Here is a 22,361-nt window from a genome sequence, read left to right as displayed (position 1 = left end):
ATAGATTCCCTTTGGCCATTATTCGGAATATACCCAAAAAGGAAAGAGACAATAATAGTGTAATCCTGTATGGTTTGGTAATATAGGGATGGTATAAAATTGCACTTACATTTCAAAAAATGGGTAAAGGCATGTATCTCACTCAATAGTGAGTAATTTCCAGGATAAGAATAATTCTGTCCCTCTTCTGAAGATGGATCTCTATTGGGTAATCTTCCAAAGCAGTACCACCAACATGACCCTCTCCAGGAGGGACAGAACGCTGTACTCCTGGACTTTCCTCTAAATTTATGATTGCCATGCAATTCTGTCCCTCCTGGAGAGGGTCATGTTGGTGGTACTGCTTTGGAAGATTACCCAATAGAGATCCATCTTCAGAAGAGGGACAGAATTATTCTTATCCTGGAAATTACTCACTATTGAGTGAGATACATGCCTTTACCCATTTTTTGAAATGTAAGTGCAATTTTATACCATCCCTATATTACCAAACCATACAGGATTACACTATTATTGTCTCTTTCCTTTTTGGGTATATTCCGAATAACGGCCAAAGGGAATCTATCTGGAAGGAGTAAAAGAACCAAGAATCCTGGGGACTGTTTGTATTACCCAAAGAGACATCTGAGGGAAAATTATATCCACTTTGGTGGGATTGACTGACTCCCTTTTGTGTTTATGTAACCTCATATAACGCCTATTGAAGTCTCTATTTTTGTTCTTTCCATCGTTTCATTTGAACCAACCTATTGTGGTGCCTGCGGCTACTCGGGACTTGGAGGACTCCAAGTTGCTGGACGTAGTCAGGGCTTTGAAAATATATGTTTCCAGAACGGCTGGAGTCAGGAAGACTGACTCGCTGTTTATCTTGCATGCACCCAACAAGCTGGGTGCTCCTGCTTCAAAGCAAACTATTGCTCGCTGGACCTGTAGCACGATTCAGCAGGCTCATTCTGCGGCTGGCTTGCCGCATCCAAAATCGGTAAAAGCCCATTCCACAAGGATGTGGGCTCTTCTTGTGCGGCTGCCCGAGGGGTCTCGGCATTACAGCTTTGCCGAGCTGCTACTTGGTCGGGTTCAAACACATTTGCAAAGTTCTACAAGTTTGATACCCTGGCTGAGGAGGACCTTGTGTTTGCTCATTCGGTGCTGCAGAGTCATCCGCACTCTCCCGCCCGTTTGGGAGCTTTGGTATAATCCCCATGGTCCTTACGGAGTACCCAGCATCCACTAGGACGTCAGAGAAAATAAGAATTTACTCACCGGTAATTCTATTTCTCGTAGTCCGTAGTGGATGCTGGGCGCCCGTCCCAAGTGCGGACTCTCTGCAATACGTGTATATAGTTATTGCTTAAATAAGGGTTATTGTTATGATCCATCCGTTGAGTGAGGCTCAGTTGTTGTTCATACTGTTAACTGGGTAAGGTTATCACAAGTTGTACGGTGTGATTGGTGTGGCTGGTATGGGTCTTACCCTGGATTCAAAATTTCCTTTCCTTGTAATGTCAGCTCTTCCGGGCACAGTTTCCCTAACTGAGGTCTGGAGGAGGGGCATAGAGGGAGGAGCCAGTGCACACCAGATAGTACCTAATCTTTTTTTAGAGTGCCCAGTCTCCTGCGGAGCCCGTCTATTCCCCATGGTCCTTACGGAGTTCCCAGCATCCACTACGGACTACGAGAAATAGAATTACCGGTGAGTAAATTCTTATTTTTTGCTATACAAGAGGCTGGAAGTGGTCATCGCTGACGTCAGAGGCCCTCCTTAAAAACGCTTGGACATGCCTGCGTTTTTCCAGACACACCCAGATAACGGCGGGTTTCCGCCCAGAAATGCCGGTGTCCTGTCAGTCAAACAGCGGCTGCATTGCGATCACGATATGTACGCATTTTTAGTCGCTATGTTTGCTAGCGTGAGCACAATGCGAACGCTGCGCATGCGCAGTCGTTCGATAATCGGCCAGATTGCGATTCGCAAATTTTGCACGAGGTCCTTGGTCAACATCTCACCGTGTGTATGCATCTTAACTGATTTTCTTTGCTTTGCTCCTGATTCTGAATCAGTCCCGCCAGTGGTGTATTCCCAATCAGCCAATCAGAAGCAGGTCACTAGTGCGAATACCAGTACTATTGAACTACTGGAGATAATAGGACTTCCTTAGATGTATATGTGACTATGGGGGTAATTCACATCTACGATCAGTTTCTCTGACATGCGTTGTCTGGACCGTGCCCCGCCAACGGCGTTCTAACGCCATTGGCACGCCACCTCACGACCTGCGACCGCCTCTGCCTGTCAATCAGGCAGAGGCAACCGCAGCCCAGAGATGCTGTTAGCATCTCACTGGACCTCACGGGGTGCGCACTCCACAAAGGGCTTCAGACTGTGATCGCTACCGGTGCAGCGATCCAGTCTGAATAACCCCCTGTGTCCTGGTCTGCATGTGTTTGCATTTACAGCTGTGTCCTTGTACATCTTGTCTCAATATGCTGCACAGTGGGAGATGCATGGCGTGAGTGAGCTGACAGGTCCCATGCAACTCGGGGGTCTTTCTTTGCCAAATAATGCATCTTATTCGCATCGCTCTGCAAATAATCTGCACAAGCAGACACTGCTGATAAAAATCATATGCAGCCTATATTCTTTGTGCATCTGTGGCTTTATCTGCATACGAAATGCTACGCTGCAGTGTTTTCGTGTGCAGATACAGTCCCAAATGCATACAATGTAGGCATGCCGCATATGATTTTAATCTTCAAAAGCTGCTTGTTTATCCCACTTGCATTGTTTTGCGAATAAGATGCATTTTAATGGAAAAAGACGCTCTGCGCTATCAAGTCACGCCACCGCATGACGTAACTGGAAGGGCTGTTTAACATGCAGAGAGGCTAGATGTAAGTGGACCTGTATGCAAAGTTTACTACAGATGTCTCCAGCTTTATCACACCAGCGACTAGCTTGCCGTGATGCAGGTGCACATTAGCAGGCACGTACGACTATTTTCACCCACAAACGCAATCCTTAGGCTTTGCATTATGCGATCATGGGTGTGAATAATTGCAGCCCAGCACAGACAGTTGTGTACACATCGTGGCACAGATAAACTTAGCTACAGTACATCTGTATGTCGGAATGCCTTTTCTGCCCCCATTTCTCCTATCTAGGTGCGGTTGGCTGCCTTCTGGGCGAGCACAGAGCTGTTTAACTCAAAATAGACCATGCAAACTGGCGTAGTATTCACTCTGCATCTGCCCAGAGTGATTTACTACAGGTAATACCCCTTTCTCTAACGTCCTAAGTGGATGCTGGGGACTCCGTAAGGACCATGGGGAATAGCGGCTCCGCAGGAGACTGGGCACATCTAAAGAAAGCTTTAGGACTATCTGGTGTGCACTGGCTCCTCCCCCTATGACCCTCCTCCAAGCCTCAGTTAGATCTCTGTGCCCGAACGAGAAGGATGCACACTAGGGGCTCTCCTGAGCTTCTTAGTGAAAGTTTTAGTTTAGGTTTTTTATTTTCAGTGAGACCTGCTGGCAACAGGCTCACTGCATCGAGGGACTAAGGGGAGAAGAAGCGAACTCACCTGCGTGCAGAGTGGATTGGGCTTCTTAGGCTACTGGACATTAGCTCCAGAGGGACGATCACAGGCCCAGCCTGGATGGGTCCCAGAGCCGCGCCGCCGGCACCCTTACAGAGCCAGAAGACAGAAGAGGTCCGGAAAATCGGCGGCAGAAGACGTCCTGTCTTCAACAAGGTAGCGCACAGCACTGCAGCTGTGCGCCATTGCTCTCAGCACACTTCACACTCCGGTCACTGAGGGTGCAGGGCGCTGGGGGGGGCGCCCTGAGACGCAATAATAAACACCTTGGATGGCAAAAAAAAATAAAAAAAAAAATGCATCACATATAGCTCCTGGGCTATATGGATGCATTTAACCCCTGCCAAAATACATTAAAAAACGGGAGATAGGCTCCGCCCCCTTATCGGCGGCCTTATCTCCTCAGCACACTGGCGCCATTTTCCCTCACAGCTCCGTTGGAGGGAAGCTCCCTGGCTCTCCCCTGCAGTCACTACACTACAGAAAGGGTTAAAAAAGAGAGGGGGGCACAAATTAGGCGCAGTATTAACTATACAGCAGCTATAAGGGGAAAAACACTTATATAAGGTTATCCCTGTATATATATAGCGCTCTGGTGTGTGCTGGCAAACTCTCCCTCTGTCTCCCCAAAGGGCTAGTGGGGTCCTGTCCTCTATCAGAGCATTCCCTGTGTGTGTGCTGTATGTCGGTACTTTTGTGTCGACATGTATGAGGAGAAAAATGATGTGGAGACGGAGCAGATTGCCTGTAATAGTGATGTCACCCCCTAGGGGGTCGACACCTGAGTGGATGAACTGTTGGAAGAAATTACGTGACAGTGTCAGCTCTGTATAAAAGACAGTGGTTGACATGAGACAGCCGGCTACTCAGCTTGTGCCTGTCCAGACGTCTCATAGGCCGTCAGGGGCTCTAAGGCGCCCGTTACCTCAGATGGCAGATATAGACGCCGACACGGATACTGACTCCAGTGTCGACGGTGAAGAGACAAATGTGACTTCCAGTAGGGCCACACGTTACATGATTGAGGTAATGAAAAATGTTTTACACATTTCTGATAATACGAGTACCACCAAAAAGGGGTATTATGTTCGGTGAGGAAAAACTACCTGTAGTTTTCCTGAATCTGAGAAATTAAATGAGGTGTGTGATGATGCGTGGGTTTCCCCCGATAACAACTGATAATTTCTAAAATGTTATTGGCATTATATCCTTTCCCGCCAGAGGTTAGGGTGCGTTGGGAAACACCCCCTAGGGTGGATAAAGCGCTCACACGCTTGTAAGGGCTCTATCCTCTCCTGAGATGGCCGCCCTGAAGGATCCTGCTGATAGAAAGCAGGAGGGTATCCTAAAATGTATTTACACACATACTGGTGTTATACTGCGACCAGCAATCGCCTCAGCCTGGATGTGCAGTGCTGGGTTGGCGTGGTCGGATTCCCTGACTGAAAATATTGATACCCTAGATAGGGACAGTATATTTTTGCCTATAGAGCATTTGAAAGATGCATTTCTATATATGCGTGATGCACAGCGGAATATTTGCCGACTGGCATCAAGTCTAAGTGCGTTGTCCATTTCTACCAGTAGAGGGTTATGGACACGTCAGTGGTCAGGTGATGCGTATTCCAAACGGCATTTGGAAGTATTGCCTTATTAAGGGGAGGAGTTATTTGGGGTCGGTCTTTCAGACCTGGTCGCCACGGCAACAGCTGGGAAATCCACGTTTGTAACCCAGGTCGCCTCTCAACATGAGAAGACGCCGTATTTTCAGGCGCAGTCTTTTCGTGGATAAGCGGGCAAAAGGTTCCTCATTTCTGCCCCGTGACAGAGGGAGAGGAAAAAGGCTGCAGAAATCAGCCAGTTCCCAGGAACAGAAACCCTCTCCCGCCTCTGCCAAGCCCTCAGTATACGCTGGGGCTTTACAAGCAGAATCAGGCACGGTGGGGGGCCCGTCTCAATGAATTTCAGCGCGCAGTGGGCTCACACGCAAGTAGACCCCTGGATCCTTCAGGTGATATCTCAGGGGTACAAATTAGAATTCGAGACGTCTCCCCCTCGCCGTTTCCTAAAGTCGGCTTTACCGATGTCTCCTTCTGACAGGGAGACAGTTTTGGAAGCCATTCACAAGCTGTATTCCCAGCAGGTGATAATCAAGATACCCCTCCTGCAACAGGGAACGGGGTATTATTCCACACTGTTGTGGTACCGAAGCCGGACGGCTCGGTGAGACCGATTCTAAATCTAAAATCTTTGAACACTTACATACAGAGGTTCAAATTCAAGATTGAGTCACTCAGAGCAGTGATTGCGAACCTGGAAGAAGGGGACTACATGATGTCTCGGGACATCAAGGATGCTTACCTTCATGTCAAAATTTACCCTTCTCACCAAGGGTACCTCAGTTTTATGGTACAGAACTGTCACTATCAGTTCAGACGCTGCCGTATGGATGGTCCACGGCACCCCGGGTCTTTACCAAGGTAATGGCCGAAATGATGATATTCCTTCAAAGGAAGGGAATTTTAGTTATCCCTTACTTGGACGATTCCCTGATAAGGGTAAGATCCAGGGAACAGTTGGAGGTTGGTGTAGCACTATCTCAGGTAGTGTTGCTGCAGCACGGTTGGATTCTCAATATTCCAAAATCGCAGCTGGTTCCGACGACTTGTCTTCTGTTCCTAGGGATGATCCTGGACACAGTCCAGAAAAAGGTGTTTCTCCCGGAGGAGAAAGCCAGGGAGTTATCCGAGCTAGTCAGGAACCTCCTAAAACCGAGCCAAGTCTCAGTGCATCAATGCACAAGGGTTCTGGGTAAAATGGTGGCTTCCTACGAAGCAATCCCATTCGGCAGATTCCACGCAAGAACTTTCCAGTGGGACCTGCTGGACAAATGGTCCGGGTCGCATCTTCAGATGCATCAGCGGATAACCCTGTCACCAAGGACAAGGGTGTCCCTCCTGTGGTGGTTGCAGAGTGCTCATCTTCTAGAGGGCCGCAGATTCGACATTCAGGACTGGGTCCTGGTAACCACGGATGCCAGCCTGCGAGGCTGGGGAGCAGTCACACAGGGAAGGAATATCCAGGACTTATGGTCAAGCCTGGAGACATCACTTCACATAAATATCCTGAAGCTAAGGGACATTTACAATGCTCTAAGCTTAGCAAGACCTCTGCTTCAAGGTCAGCCGGTGTTGATCCAGTCGGACAACATCACGGCAGTCACCCACGTAAACAGACAGGGTGGCACAAGAAGCAGGAGGGCAATGGCAGAAGCTGCAAGGATTCTTCGCTGGGCGGAAAATCATGTGATAGCACTGTCAGCAGTATTCATTCCGGGAGTGGACAACTGGGAAGCAGACTTCCTCAGCACGACCTCCACCCGGGAGAGTGGGGACTTCACCCAGAAGTCTTCCACATGATTATAAACCGTTGGGAAAAACTCGACAGGTATTGCGCCAGGTCCAGGGACCCTCAGGCAATAGCTGTAGACGCTCTGGTAACACCGTGGGTGTACCAGTCAGGGTATGTGTTCCCTCCTCTGCCTCTCATACCCAAGGTACTGAGATTGATAAGATGGAGAGGAGTAAGCACTATATTCGTGGCTCCGGATTGGCCAAGAAGGATTTGGTAACCGGAACTTCAAGAGATGCTCACGGAGGATCCGTGGCCTCTACCTCTAAGAAGGGACCTGCTCCAGCAAGGACCCTGTCTGTTCCAAGACTTACCGCGGCTGCGTTTGACGGCATGGCGGTTGAACGCCGGATCCTGAAGGAAAAAAGGCATTCCGGATGAAGTCATCCCTATCCTGATCAAAGCCAGGAAGGATGTAACCGCAAAAACATTATCACCGCAATTGGCGAAAATATGTTGCGTGGTGCGAGGCCAGTAAGGCCCGACGGTGGAAATTCAACTGGGTCGATTCCTACATTTCCTGCAAACAGGAGTGTCTATGGGCCTGAAATTGGGGTCCATTAAGGTTCAAATTTCGGCCCTGTCAATTTTCTTCCAAAAAGAACTAGCTTCAGTCCCTGAAGTTCAGACGTTTGTAAAAGGGGTACTGCATTTACAGCCTCCTTTTGTGCCTCCAGTGGCACTTTGGGATCTCAATGTAGTTTTGGGTTCCAAAAGTCACATTGGTTTGAACCACTTAAATCTGTGGAGTTAAAATATCTCACATGGAAAGTGGTCATGCTGTTGGCCCTGGCCTGGGCCAGGCGCGTGTCAGAATTGGCGGCTTTATCCTGAAAAAGCCCTTATCTGATGTTCCATTCGGACAGGGCGGAATTGAGGACTCGTCCTCAGTTTCTCCCTAAGGTGGTTTCAGCGTTTCACCTGAACCAACCTATTTGTGGTGCCTGCGGCTACTAGGGACTTGGAGGACTCCAAGTTGCTAGACGTTGTCAGGGCCCTGAAAATATATGTTTCCAGGAGGGCTGGAGTCAGGAAATCTGACTCGCTGTTTATCCTGTATGCACCCAACAAGCTGGGTGCTCCTGCTTCTAAGCAGACTATTGCTCGTTGGATTTGTAGTACAATTCAGCTTGCACATTCTGTGGCAGGCCTGCCACAGCCAAAAATCTGTAAATGTCCACTCCACAAGGAAGGTGGGCTCATCTTGGGCGGCTGCCCGAGGGGTCTCGGCTTTACAACTTTGCCGAGCAGCTACTTGGTCAGGAGCAAATACGTTTGTAAAATTATACAAAATTGATATCCTGGCTGAGGAGGACCTGGAGTTCTCTCATTTGGTGCTGCAGAGTCATCCGCACTCTCCCGCCCGTTTGGGAGCTTTGGTATAATCCCCATGGTCCTTATGGAGTCCCCAGCATCCACTTAGGACGTTAGAGAAAATAAGAATTTACTTACCGATAATTCTATTTCTCATAGTCCGTAGTGGATGCTGGGCGCCCATCCCAAGTGCGGATTGTCTGCAATACTTGTACATAGTTATTGTTACAAAAATCGGGTTATTATTGTTGTGAGCCATCTTTCAGAGGCTCCTCTGTTATCATGCTGTTAACTGGGTTCAGATCACAGGTTATACGGTGTGATTGGTGTGGCTGGTATGAGTCTTACCCGGGATTCAAAATCCTTCCTTATTGTGTACGCTCGTCCGGGCACAGTATCCTAACTGAGGCTTGGAGGAGGGTCATAGGGGGAGGAGCCAGTGCACACCAGATAGTCCTAAAGCTTTCTTTAGATGTGCCCAGTCTCCTGCGGAGCCGCTATTCCCCATGGTCCTTACGGAGTCCCCAGCATCCACTACGGACTATGAGAAATAGAATTATCGGTAAGTAAATTCTTATTTTCACACCGCACAAATAACACGGTATTGACCCGGTATATTGCCGGGTCAAAGCAGGTCGCTGTGCAGTGTGAAAGGATTAGTCCAGAATTCCTGGGTCGCTTGACCCGGTAATTCAACCCGGTAATAAATTAGGGTTATTCCTGGGCTATTACCGGGTCAGATGCAGTGTGAATGGGTTTCCCGTGTCGATGTGACCCGGTAGCTGTTCACAGCATAGGGGGAGGCGGCGCAGAGATGACCTAATCTCCTAGCACCACTTCTGCACTCGCCCCCCCAATGACGCTGCGGTCCCCACCCCGGATGGCAACCCGACCTGGCAATATGCTGGGTTGGGAAGCCAGTTCTCGGGATCCAATATCGGGTCGCACCTGGGAAGGACTCGTTTCAATTTCCCGGGTGCGACCCGGCATTAGCGTTCTGAAAGCGGTATAAAGGTGTAGTGGGGACGAACAGTATACAGTAAAACAGCCACATGAAGAATGGGACACATATATTTATGTTGTAAGGTCTTCACATAAAAGACACAACAGCACAAAATAAATAAAATATCTCTATTAATTGGTTCTTTTCTATAATTAAATTCTACTTCCAGTAAATGCCGTATAACACATAGTACGAACAGCTTTAGGGTGCAATTTAACAACACATTGCAGCCAGCAACACCTCTAGTTTATCCTTGCAACCCTTACAGCATTAAAGGAACACTAGGGGATCAATCCAGTTAACTGCAAAGGGGGCCAGATGCTGTTTGCAGTGGCGCTAAAACGGCAGACACAACACCACAATTCACCCCCCTTGTGGCCCGATCTCAGCCCGCACTTGCAGATTTTTGTACACGGTCCTATGGGGCTGCAAACAGAAATCTGTTAGTCCAGCGGTACCTTAAGCACCACAATGAATTCATGGTTAATTGGATTGACCCCTAGGGATGTTTCTCATACCATAATGGACATATATATGCGCAGCCAGATATTGCAAGATATTTGGAGGCACGTCTGCCCCTTGAATCTGCCAATCTGCCTCTTAAAGTTGTCTTAAATTGAAATATGCAGCTCACAAAGAGAAATTAAATTATATTAATAGGAAAAATGTAGTCTTTACATTTCCAAATATCTTGAGCCCCTGCTACAGGCATGATACTCTGTTTGTTTAACCACCTTTCTGTAAAGTTATTTTATCATAGGTTGCCATTCTTTCCACTACACAGGTTCATCAAGTTCACCACTAGGTCTCCCCGACTCAGATGATGAGACTGTTGAAAATAAGATGCCACCTATGCAAGAAGATTTGTTTACAATCTCTCCTACCTTGCCAGCGTTTCCACAAGAACCCCGGAGGGTGGTGATCAACCAGCCTGCATCAATTTCCTGCCAGCTGCAGCCACTGCCCGAGGACAGCTCAGACTCTGTGAGTTCTCTGTTTCTTCCCTAAGCTAAACAAAGTGAACTCTCCAGTCGTTATTATTTATATCCATCTGTAGGACTGTACTTTGCCAGTTTAGAACAGGATTCAACACTATCATGATAAATTCAATTCTGAGTAGCAATGTGTGCAAAAGCGTGAACTCCAGGGTGGTTCCACATTTATCTTTCCTGTATAATATGAAGACTGGAAGATGTCTATACACAACCATAGCCATGAAATATAAGGCAATGTAACAGTGATTTCCAAAACTGCAGTAATGCAAGTCCACAGTGCAAATGCAGTTATATAATGTCATCAGGGTTGGATTGGCCATAGGCTTAACGTGAGTTTACCTAATGCAGGGATGGGGAACAGTTTTTGCATGCCATACAAAAACTGTTGCAGGGCATGCTGGGATGTGTAGTTCAACAACAGCTGGAGGTCCAAAGGTTCCCTATCCGTGACCTAATGGGACGATTACTCAGGGGACTCTAAGAAAGATAGATAGATAGATACAGATAGATAGATATATATATAGATATATATATATATACATATATACATATATATATATATATATATATATATATATATATATAGAGAGAGAGAGAGAGAGAGAGATAGAGGTATAGATTATATGTGGATATTTTTGACCTCCACCATGGATGAGCTGCCTGAACATATCAGCACAGCAACAATATTTAAATAATGTTTATTTATTTAAAACAACCATTAGCATAACATGTATATGTGTGTATATATATATATATATTATATATAAAATAATTCACCGGCCAGTGATTTTGAATAAAATCAAGAAAAATCCATTTCCAACATTGCCCTGATCAGGGATACTATGTAGAAACTAAAAGTAAAGTTAATAAACTTTCTGATATAATGTTGCTATAAGAAGAATGTTTTTTACATAAAACAGCTTTGATCCGCTTTTATCCTTGTGACTCAAATCACTCCTCAATATTGTGCAAAAAAAAAGGGGGTCAGAATATATAGCAGTCCTCCACAGGACAGACATTAATTACTGTGTCAGCATACTTTACATTTATGAATGGAGTCCAATATAGACACCTGAGGTGCTTTCCTCCGTCTAACGGAGGATGTCCGCCAACCCTCAGATAAGATGATACACAGTTATTGTTTGATAAATGGGGCTTGTTTGCCTTCATCCCAACATCGAACACACTACACCTTTGGAACCCGGTCAGTGTGTGGCTTGCAGGTGCTTGCTGTGCACGCTGCATAACTGAGATCCAACATCGCACAAGGAGTACAAAGAGGAGAGACACTCTTACATAAAATCAAACGGAGTCATTCTGCTGTGCAGTGTGGAGATCCAGAGACAGTCCGTCTAGCTCATAGTTTGCCGTGCGCTGCCATACGCACAGGAGATTGTTACCGCTGGCTGAGGTCAGCGTCGCTGGCAGAGACCAGAATCGTCTGCTGTGCACACTAACAACGGAGATTATCCAGTGTGCCATACGAGGACGGAGGTAACTTACAGTATGTGACGCTATACAACGGAGGGCTATTCAGCATACATTTGAGAGACGGAGTTGGGGTGGAGGCAAACAAGCCCCATTTATCAAACAATAACTGTGTATCATCTTATCTGAGGGTTGGCGGACATCCTCCGTTAGACGGAGGAAAGCACCTCAGGTGTCTATATTGGACTCCATTCATAAATGTAAAGTATGCTGACACAGTAATTAATGTCTGACCTGTGGAGGACTGCTATATATTCTGACCCCCTTTTTTATTTGCACTGTATTGAGGAGTGATTTGAGTCACAAGGATCTTGTTCCTTTTTCGGGTTGAGTATACCCGTTGAAAAGCAGCAGATATATAGCCACTAATAGGCGCTGGGTCTCTTGGTTTTTACATCAGCACTGCCTCTGGCTTATTGATGGCCTGCCCCAACAAAGTTTTGCTCCCTGGTAGTTGGCCCTTACTGAGAGATACCAGCCATGGCAGGGCTGATACATCCCTCCCCCTCCTCCGCCCTATCACCCCCATAAAATAGCCCCGCACATACCACTCATCCTCTACCTGGCTAGTCACTGAGAGTCCCAGCATGCAGATACTCCAGGCCAGAGGTCTCCAAACAATTTGTGATACACATGCTGCACCATACTATATGAAATTTAGAGGTCAGCAGGCTGCGTATCTCATGTAAAGGATGCTACATGTACCTGTCCAGCTGTGGTGGGATCACAGCTTCCAGCACAATTTGTATACCCGATGTGCTGGGACTTACAGTGCCACCACTGCTAGAGAGACCATAACAATGGCAAATGCACTGCCATTATCTTATGGATTGGTGATACATGGTAACTGGAGATGCTCAATGTACTTTTGTGGTGGTATTGTACAATGGGCCTAATTCAGACCTGATCGCAGCAGCAAATTTGTTAGCAGTTGGGCAGAACCATGGCCCTCATTCCGAGTTGATCGCTCGCAAGGCGATTTTAGCAGAGTTACACACGCTAAGCCGCCGCCTACTGGGAGTGAATCTTAGCTTCTTAAAATTGCGACCGATGTATTCGCAATATTGCGATTACAAACTACTTAGCAGTTTCAGAGTAGCTTCAGACTTACTCGGCATCTGCGATCAGTTCAGTGCTTGTCGTTCCTGGTTTGACGTCATAAACACACCCAGCGTTCGCCCAGACACTCCTCCGTTTCTCCGGCCACTCCTGCGTTTTTTCCGGAAACGGTAGCGTTTTTAACCACACGCCCCTGAAACGCCGTGTTTCCGCCCAGTAACACCCATTTCCTGTCAATCACATTACGATCGCCGGAGCGAAGAAAAAGCCGTGAGTAAAAATACTATCTTCATTGTTAAATTACTTGGCGCAGTCGCAGTGCGAATATTGCGCATGCGTACTAAGCGGAATTTTACTGCGATGCGATGAAATATACCGAGCGAACGACTCGGAATGAGGGCCCATGTGCACTGCAGGAAGTGCAGATATAACATGTGCAGGGAGAGTTAGATTTGGGTGGGGCGTGTTCAAACTGAAATCTAAATTGAGTGTAAAAATAAAGCAGCCAGTATCTACCCTGCACAGAAACAAAATAACCCACCCAAATCTGTCTCTCTCTGCACATGTTATATCTGCCTCCCCTGCAGTGCACATGGTTTTGCCCAACTGCTAACAAATTTGCTGCTGCGATCAACTCTGAATTACCCCCAATGTACTGTATGTCAGTCACTGGGATGTTCAGTGTACTGTATGGTGGTCGTTGGGATGCTTAGTGTACTGTTTAGCTGTCATTGGGATGCTCTCTGTACTGTCTGGCTGTCACTGGAATGCTCTCTATACTCTATGGTGGTCATTTGGCTCCTCTGTGTACTGTGTGGCAAAGAACTTTGTGTCTGTCACTGGGATACTCAGTGTTCCATATAGCTGTCCACTGATTTGCTCAAATACTGTATTGCTACACTGGGTTGCTCCAATGTGCTGTACTATATGGCGGTTATTAGGATGCTCAAAGTATTGTATGGCTTTCCTTGGGGATGCTCAAAGTACTGTACACATGTATGTCACTGGGATGCTCAGTGTACCATATACAGATGTGTCCTCATACATCCGGACTCAATACACCTTGCAGCGTGAGATGCTTGGCGTGAGTGAGACGCAAGGTCCTGTGCAACTCTGCTAACGTCAGGCATCTTATTTTGCCGAAAATGCATTTTAAACGCATTGTGGCTAGGACACACAAGTAGACTCTACTGATTCATTTGATACATGACACATATATTGTGTGTGACTCAGTCTGTATATGGAGCAGAACAGAACTTGTATTGGAAAAAAGCTGCAGCTGCTACATTGTAGCACTATGTGTACAGATTCAGAGACTCTGTCGCACACAGATATACAAGTGGCATATATAAAATTAATCCGCACAGTCTTCTCGTGCATCCTAGTCACATTGAGTTGCGAATAAGACTCATTCAGCGATGTACCGAAACCCGATGATCTACCCACATCTTTGATTGTTAGAGATCGGCACGTGTGCATGATCTGTACTTCACATGCTGCAGTATTTGTATACGGATGCATCGATGCCTCGCTTTGCAGGAGTGCAGAGGGCAGGTTACCTTGAGTAAGCTGAGGCTTATACAGGTGTCCGATATCTGCAAACAGCGATCCGAAGACGCAGCACTGGGACCTGGGATGCATGCAGGAGGTGTCTCTTTCCTACAGGCATCGCCTGCTGCATTAGTATATTTGCTGCTGAATCTCTGGATGCAGCAGCAATTCATACTGCGTCCATCTTTGGATCAGGCCCTGTAAAATGGTAAAACTGGGGAACCGTTTGTATGTTTAAGGCAGACTTGGTTGTAGATAATAAATTTGTTCTGTGTCTCCAGATATTGTGTTTAGTAAATGACCTTTAGTATGTTCTCAGCGCTGTACTCATGAACAGCCTGTCCACACGCTGTCCAGAGCTCTGCCAAGCAACAAAGCCAGGCTGCCAAGCTAGTTTACTATATTACCGCTTTGCTGCCAGAACATTTGCAGTACTTAACATTTAACGGTGTCAGTGCTGGCTGCTGGAGCACTCATCCAGCTAAACCAGTGCTGCTCACAGTAATAGAATAGCACTCGTCCCCGGCCTCACATGATGGGAGCTCCTACTTATATCTCTAAAAAACATTAATCCTATATCCATATATCTATATATATAACTCATTCACAACAATACTCTAATACTTTATAATGGATACACAAGCGAAAGCAGCAATATGAGATTTTGGGGCCGATGCAGGGTAAATCACATACCCTCCAACTGTACCTTTTTGGCAGGTACAGTACCTTTTTTTTATGGTCTGTACCAATTTTTGGCTCTCCAAACCTCCATTGACAGTAAAGGAAAAGGGACGTGGCCACGCTCCCTTCACCTGTGGCCACGCCCCCTTTTCTAATTTGTACCGATTTTTATGTGTAAAATGTTGGAGGATATGAAATCAGGATTTGATTGCACAAAAGAAGTGCACATGGAAAACCTGCTATTCCCTGTATGCATAGTAGCGTGGCAACTGCTAGTGGTCATCAATGCATCCTTGCACCTGCCCTATAAAGAGTCTCCCCAAACACGTGCTAGGAAAAATGGATAAAACTGCATGAAAACTAATATTGTTTTAGAGGTGCACTTGTTGTGTATTGTGCTTTTACCATAGTATTGTGCTGTTAGAGCAGATTAACAAATGAGAAACCATTCCGTCTACTTTTACTACGCTTTCCAGGTGTTAGCGGATGACGGCACATTGGCAATGGTTAGGTGTAACGGAGGCCAGAAACATTAGGGAGCATTTACAGCAGCTCCTACCATTCAGCATGTACTGTATGTTGTATAAAATCCTGTAATATAGGCCCCGAGTATAGCACCAGTGTAGAGGCATCACAGCGTGTACTGTATATTGTATAAAATCCTGTAATATAGGCTCCGAGTATAGCACCAGTGTAGAGGCATCACAGCATGTACTGTATGTTGTATAAAATCCTGTAATATAGGCCCCGAGTATAGCACCAGTGTAGAGGCATCACAGCATGTACTGTATATTGTATAAAATCCTGTAATATAGGCCCCGAGTTAGCACCAGTGTAGAGGCATCGCAGCATATACTGTATGTTGTATAAAGTCCTGTAATATAGGCCCCGAGTATAGCACCAGTGTAGAGGCATCACAGCATGTACTGTATATTGTATAAAATCCTGTAATATAGGCCCCGAGTATAGCACCAGTGTAGAGGCATCACAGCATGTACTGTATGTTGTATAAAGTCCTGTAATATAGGCCCCAAGTATAGCACCAGTGTAGAGGCATCACAGCATGTACTGTATGTTTTATAAAATACTGTAATATAGGCCCGAGTATAGCACCAGTGTAGAGGCATCACAGCATGTACTGTATGTTGTATAAAATCCTGTAATATAGGCCCCGATTATAGCACCAGTGTAGAGGCATCACAGCATGTACTGTATGTTGTATAAAATCCTGCAATATAGGCCCCGAGTATAGCACCAGTGTAGAGGCATCACCGCATGTACTGTATGTTGTATAAAATCCTGTAATATAGGCCCCGAGTATAGCACCAGTGTAGAGGCATCACAGCATGTACTGTATGTTGTATAAAATCCTGTAATATAGGCCCAGAGTATAGCACCAGTGTAGAGGCATCACAGCATGTACTATATTGTATAAAATACTGTAATATAGGCCCCGAGTACAGCACCAGTGTAGAGGCATCACAGCATGTACTGTATGTTGTATAAAATCCTGTAATATAGGCCCAGAGTATAGCACCAGTGTAGAGGCATCACAGCATGTACTATATTGTATAAAATACTGTAATATAGGCCCCGAGTATAGCACCAGTGTAGAGGCATCACAGCATGTAGTGTATATTGTATAAAATCCTGTAATATAGGCCCAGAGTATAGCACCAGTGTAGAGGCATCACAGCATGTACTGTATATTGTATAAAATCCTGTAATATAGGCCCAGAGTATAGCACCAGTGTAGAGGCACCACAGCATGTACTGTATGTTGTATAAAATCCTGTAATATAGGCCCTGAGTATAGCACCAGTGTAGAGGCATCACAGCATGTACTGTATGTTGTATAAAGTCCTGTAATGTAGGCCCCGAGTATAGCACCAGTGTAGAGGCATCACAGCGTGTACTGTATGTTGTATAAAGTCATGTAATATAGGCCCCGAGTATAGCACCAGTGTAGAGGCATCACAGCGTGTACTGTATATTGTATAAAATCCTGTAATATAGGCACCGAGTATAGCACCAGTGTAGAGGCATCGCAGCATGTACTGTATGTTATATAAAATCCTGCAATATAGGCCCCGAGTATAGCACCAGTGTAGAGGCATCACCGCATGTACTGTATGTTGTATAAAATCCTGTAATATAGGCCCCGAGTATAGCACCAATGTAGAGGCATCACAGCATGTACTGTATGTTGTATAAAGTCCTGTAATATAGGCCCTGAGTATAGCACCAGTGTAGAGGCATCACAGCGTGTACTGTATATTGTATAAAATCCTGTAATATAGGCACCGAGTATAGCACCAGTGTAGAGGCATCACAGCATGTACTGTATGTTGTATAAAATCCTGTAATATAGGCCCCGAGTATAGCACCAGTGTAGAGGCATCACAGCATGTACTGTATGTTGTATAAAATCCTGTAATATAGGCCCTGAGTATAGCACCAGTGTAGAGGCATCACAGCGTGTACTGTATATTGTATAAAATCCTGTAATATAGGCACCGAGTATAGCACCAGTGTAGAGGCATCGCAGCATGTACTGTATGTTATATAAAATCCTGCAATATAGGCCTCGAGTATAGCACCAGTGTAGAGGCATCACCGCATGTACTGTATGTTGTATAAAATACTGTAATATAGGCCCCGAGTATAGCACCAATGTAGAGGCATCACAGCATGTACTGTATGTTGTATAAAGTCCTGTAATATAGGCCCCCGAGTATAGCACCAGTGTAGAGGCATCACCGCTTACAGCGTGGCTTTTACACTTATTTATTTACAATATAGCTATTACATGCGAAGCAAGGAAAAAACAGCTTATTTGGGGTTTTGTCCCTTGTACTTTTGCACAGATAGGGGCTGATTCTGAGTTGGCAGTAAAGCAAAAAACAGCAACTTCACACCTTGGCAAAACAATGTTGAAGCTGCAGGTGAAAAAGATTTAAAATGTGCAAAGAGCAGTTTTGTAGTAGAGCAGCACTGCCCCCTGTGCTGCCCCCGCCCCCTGAACATGGGCCATAACCTCACGCCAAGTGGGCATGGCTACCAGCATTGGGAAGTGTGCCCAGAGCATCAAAGATCTATTCTCTTACTTTGGTTTCTCTGGCTGCAAGTTGACATTCTGGGATCCCTGCAAGCCAAATTCATGGGGCCCCCGATGGTGCTGCCCCCAGGGCCCTGGGCAATGGCACTGATCGCACACCCCTAGTTACGGCCCTGGCAAACAAATTTAGATCTGAGAAAGGTGTGTCCAAACTCCAATCTAAATTGCAGTGTAAAAATAAAGCTGTCCAGCATTTGTAGGCTACATGTAAAAGCAGCTAGTATGTTTGCAAAAAAAAAATAAACGTTTTTGCTCCCTTGCAACATGGTTTGTTCCAGGGGAAAAGTTACTTGCTGTCTTTTGAACGCTACAAATGCAGAATCAACCCCATTAGTGTAGTCCCAACAACATTATACTAAATGTTTCATATCTTTAATACAGATGTAGCTACACTCATCGTGGCTACATCTGCGGCTAACAGGCACGTGCCAAGCTGTGAATTTAGTCTCCCACATTCATGTAATGTGCGCACAGACGTGCTTAACAAGGACGTGATTGCACTGAGATGTAGCCACGATGAGCGTGGCTACATCTGTGTGTGTGTGTGTGTGTGTGTGTGTGTGTGTATGTGTGTGTGTGTTTGTATGTGTATATGTATGTGTGTATATATATATATATATATATAATGTATAGATTATATGTATAGATATATATATAGATCAAGAAATTAAGAAATCACACAGGTACTATGAATAACAGAATTATCAAAGCCAATTCCATCTACAGTATGAATGGCATCTTTAAATCAGTGGTGATGTGTGTTTGTGGGCCATACACATAAAAACTTTAAGCAAATGAAATGTTAAAAGTGCCTAAAGAGCGTGATTAGAAATATAGAAAATTGTGACACCTCTTAATGCAGTACAAGTAATGATGTGTAGACGTGTTTCATCTTATCTGGAAGACTTTTTCATGGGGCACTATGAAGAAGTTCTTCAGATAGGACGAAACGCGTTGGGCTGAATACTGTACCTTGGATTTCCCCTATGGACAGATAAGCTCTAATGTTTTTATTTCCTGTATGTGTGTTACCTGCCATTTATGTTTGCTGCTGAATTAAAACTGTGTTGTTATTTTTTTTTAAAAGAAGTACCTAAAGTGAGGACTTTTGTTTACTCTGCTTACATTTATGTGCAAAAATATTAGTAGATCTTAGTGTTAATATTAAAGCATCTGGGCATTCCGGGGAAATCATGGGGGGTGAGGTGAAGCCATTGCAGGTGTGTCTCTTAAAGTCGCTGCATTGGAAGACACTGAACCCCTCACAGCAGAGGCTATACTCAGATGGAGAAACTGCTCCTGCCGTAGAGCTGGTGCAGGTTTCCATGGTGCAATCAGTAGTTCATCTCAAGATGCACTGCACGTTTTAAGACGCTCCAAGCGGGCATCTCAGTTCTTTAGATGCCGGAGCCGCAGCTGAGTCAGTGCCCACCTCAGGGAAGCTGGGCACACATTTACTCTCTGGTGCAGCAAGAGGTTACACTGACAAAGAACAATAATATAAGAGAACATGTCTGATTAATGGTGTTGATGTAGCCCAACAGTTTAACTCAAATAGGATTCTGTAAATCAATAGAAAATAAATTGGCAAAACAATGTAATTTTCAAAATGACCCAGGGAACTGTGATTGGGGCTCAGGGCCTGTTCCCAAGGCCTAGCATAGTCCGTATCTCACGTGTCATTACTTTGCATTGTAAAAGCTAATATTCTGATCCAATTGTACAGTTTTGCCAAATACATCCAGTGTCTTTAGCAAATCTTTTTAATCTGTTTTGTAAGCCATTGCAAGCTGCTTGTTTTTTACCTTTTGCCTTATCCGCATATCCTCCAGGGAAGCGTATTCCTGGTTAGTGCTGACAGCTTGCCAATGCACTTTGTCAGTTTTACCATCAGAAACTTGTCTCTGTCTAAGCCCCCCCTCCCCCACACACACTTTCTACACTGTACAGTTATCACAAAAGCAATATACGCACACAGCTTCAGATACATTAAAACTAACAAAGACAGAGACAAGAGAGCGGACAGGAAAGAGCCGGCGGTCAGCTACTCCCTGTGCGTCAAATTAAGTTCTTCAGCCATTAACGAGCACACAAAGTTCAGAACATGGTGTGTGAATTATATTGCACTGATGTGTGGACATCTCAAACACGCTTTAGCCCTTAATGTTCAGCAGGTTTTCTGAGGCTCCCTAATAAGATGCTCTGAAAATGAACTACAGCTCCTAAAACATCGCCTTTATATGTTTAACGCTATGCGCCAGACACCTGCACTACATCTTACTCTTCTTGTACCAGAAAAAAAGAGTTAAGCACTCTGGAGCCTTTGGTACGAGCAATGTGCTGTTGTCAGTCTCCAGCTGGAGCCGGAATCATCGATCTGCCCATACTGGCTTCTTTCATGTTTTCTATCACCCATCTGCTGTATAGTTTGTGCACATCATTTTTATGACACACTGTACTACTGTAATATCTCGGTCCTTTGCTGTTTATAGATCTCTACTGCTGGACTTTATATCTGAAAACACCTCTCTGGCATTGCAGTATGTAAAGATGCATCCTATGCTGCAGGTAGCCAGCTTCCGCATTTCTCCCAGTACTTGGGCTGCTTCCATGCACACAATATGGACGAGCAGAGAGCCTATAAATCTGCAGTGTGGGGTGGAAGTACCAGCCGTCAAGGGTCACAGGAAATGTACCACCATGCCTAGTTAGTTTGCAGGTCCATTAAGCAGGTTATAGCAGTATTCTGTGTGATCGCAGGCTACACGTTTCTGATTGCATGCTTTTGAAACACTTGACTGTTTGAGTAACAGAGGTGCCTGTAGCAGCCGGTCTTATTCATACTAGGTACACTGCTCTGTCTCCGCTGCTTACTTGTTTGATTAGATTTATTGATTGTTCCCTTAGCTCTGGAAATAATATCTACAAAGTCTGCTGCACTCATCACTTGTTGTGTATTCTAGTAGTTATTTAAGCCACAGATTAATTACTTGTTTTCTGTCTAAAAACCTTTAATTGATAACATTTAAATTACTTGATCATCTTATATCTAGCATAAGTATTGGCAGGTGTCTCTCTAACAGTAAAAGTGCAGCATCTATTGAACTGATTATTCAAAGAGCAAGACAGAGGGGCATGTGTATTAAGCCTGGAGAAGGGATAAAGAAGTAATAAAACAGTGATAAGCGCAAGGTGATAACTCACCAGCCAATCAGCTCCTAACTGTCATTTTTCAAATCCATAATGATTGGGTGGTGCGTTACACCTTCCACTTATCACTGCTGTATCACTTCTTTAGCCCTTCTCCAGATTAATACATATGCCCCATGATTCTTTATTATAATGGCATTCCTGTGTCTGAAATGTTTTATGCTGGCCACATTCCGCATGCACGGACTATCATGCTGCTTTCACATCGCAAAACCTGCTTTTGAAATGGTATTTGAAACGGTTCTTAAAACGGGTCTGAGCAGTTAAACCCCTTTCACATCTCATGTTGTAACCAGTAAATTACCATTTCATTACCGTTTTGGTACCTTTCACACTGAACCCGTTTCACCCATAGAAAACAGTGGTTATCATTATAAATGGACTTTTCTGGCCCACACAATAATTATTAATTAATTAATTATTAATAATTTGGATAGTCGTACAATGGAACCCAGCAGCTTGAAGCATTTTTGCTATGTTTTTATATATGAGGGTATCCTTGACTGTCCCAGTAATTTGGCAGCAGATTTCCTCATCCCCTCTGATCCTTAGCAGCTCCCTCACCTCTTCATCACTCCAATTAGACATTTTATAATGGCTTTGCAGTCTAAACGTTTATAAAGCCACTCTCACATGTGTCTCCTGTGTTTTCCAAGCTGTTTCCTGGTTGTGGCTGCTGACATCACACATGGAGACAGCCTATGACCTGCTGGGGCTTGCAAATACCGTTTCAGACCCTTTCACACTGCACAGTGAAATGGGACTGAAACGGGTAAGATCCTGCTTTTTTACCGTTTCAAAATACCGGTATTTTGAAAACGGTAAATTGAAGGGGACCCTTTCACATCGCAGCTTGACCCGTTTAGGAAGCCAGTTAAAATGGCAAAATACCGGGTATAAGCTGCGGTGTGAAAGGGGTATCACAAACGCCCAGT

General features: G+C 45.1%; 1 protein-coding gene across 3 annotated transcripts in view; it reads left to right on the top strand.

Annotated features, from left to right (window-relative positions):
• CALCOCO1 (calcium binding and coiled-coil domain 1) overlaps nucleotides 1-22,361 on the top strand; it is a 169,588-nt gene that overhangs the window by 105,499 nt on the left and 41,728 nt on the right. For all 3 annotated transcript variants that reach the window (XM_063952161.1, XM_063952159.1, XM_063952160.1), the window contains one exon: nucleotides 10,109-10,308. In XM_063952161.1, the coding sequence (XP_063808231.1) occupies nucleotides 10,109-10,308 (200 nt within the window). The remainder of the gene's footprint in view (nucleotides 1-10,108; nucleotides 10,309-22,361) is intronic.

The sequence above is a fragment of the Pseudophryne corroboree genome, chromosome 2 (genome assembly GCF_028390025.1).
Source record: "Pseudophryne corroboree isolate aPseCor3 chromosome 2, aPseCor3.hap2, whole genome shotgun sequence".
Taxonomy (NCBI): Eukaryota; Metazoa; Chordata; class Amphibia; order Anura; family Myobatrachidae; genus Pseudophryne; species Pseudophryne corroboree.
The sequence above is the reverse complement of the archived record's forward strand: the minus strand, read 5'-3'. Positions and strand labels throughout refer to the sequence as shown.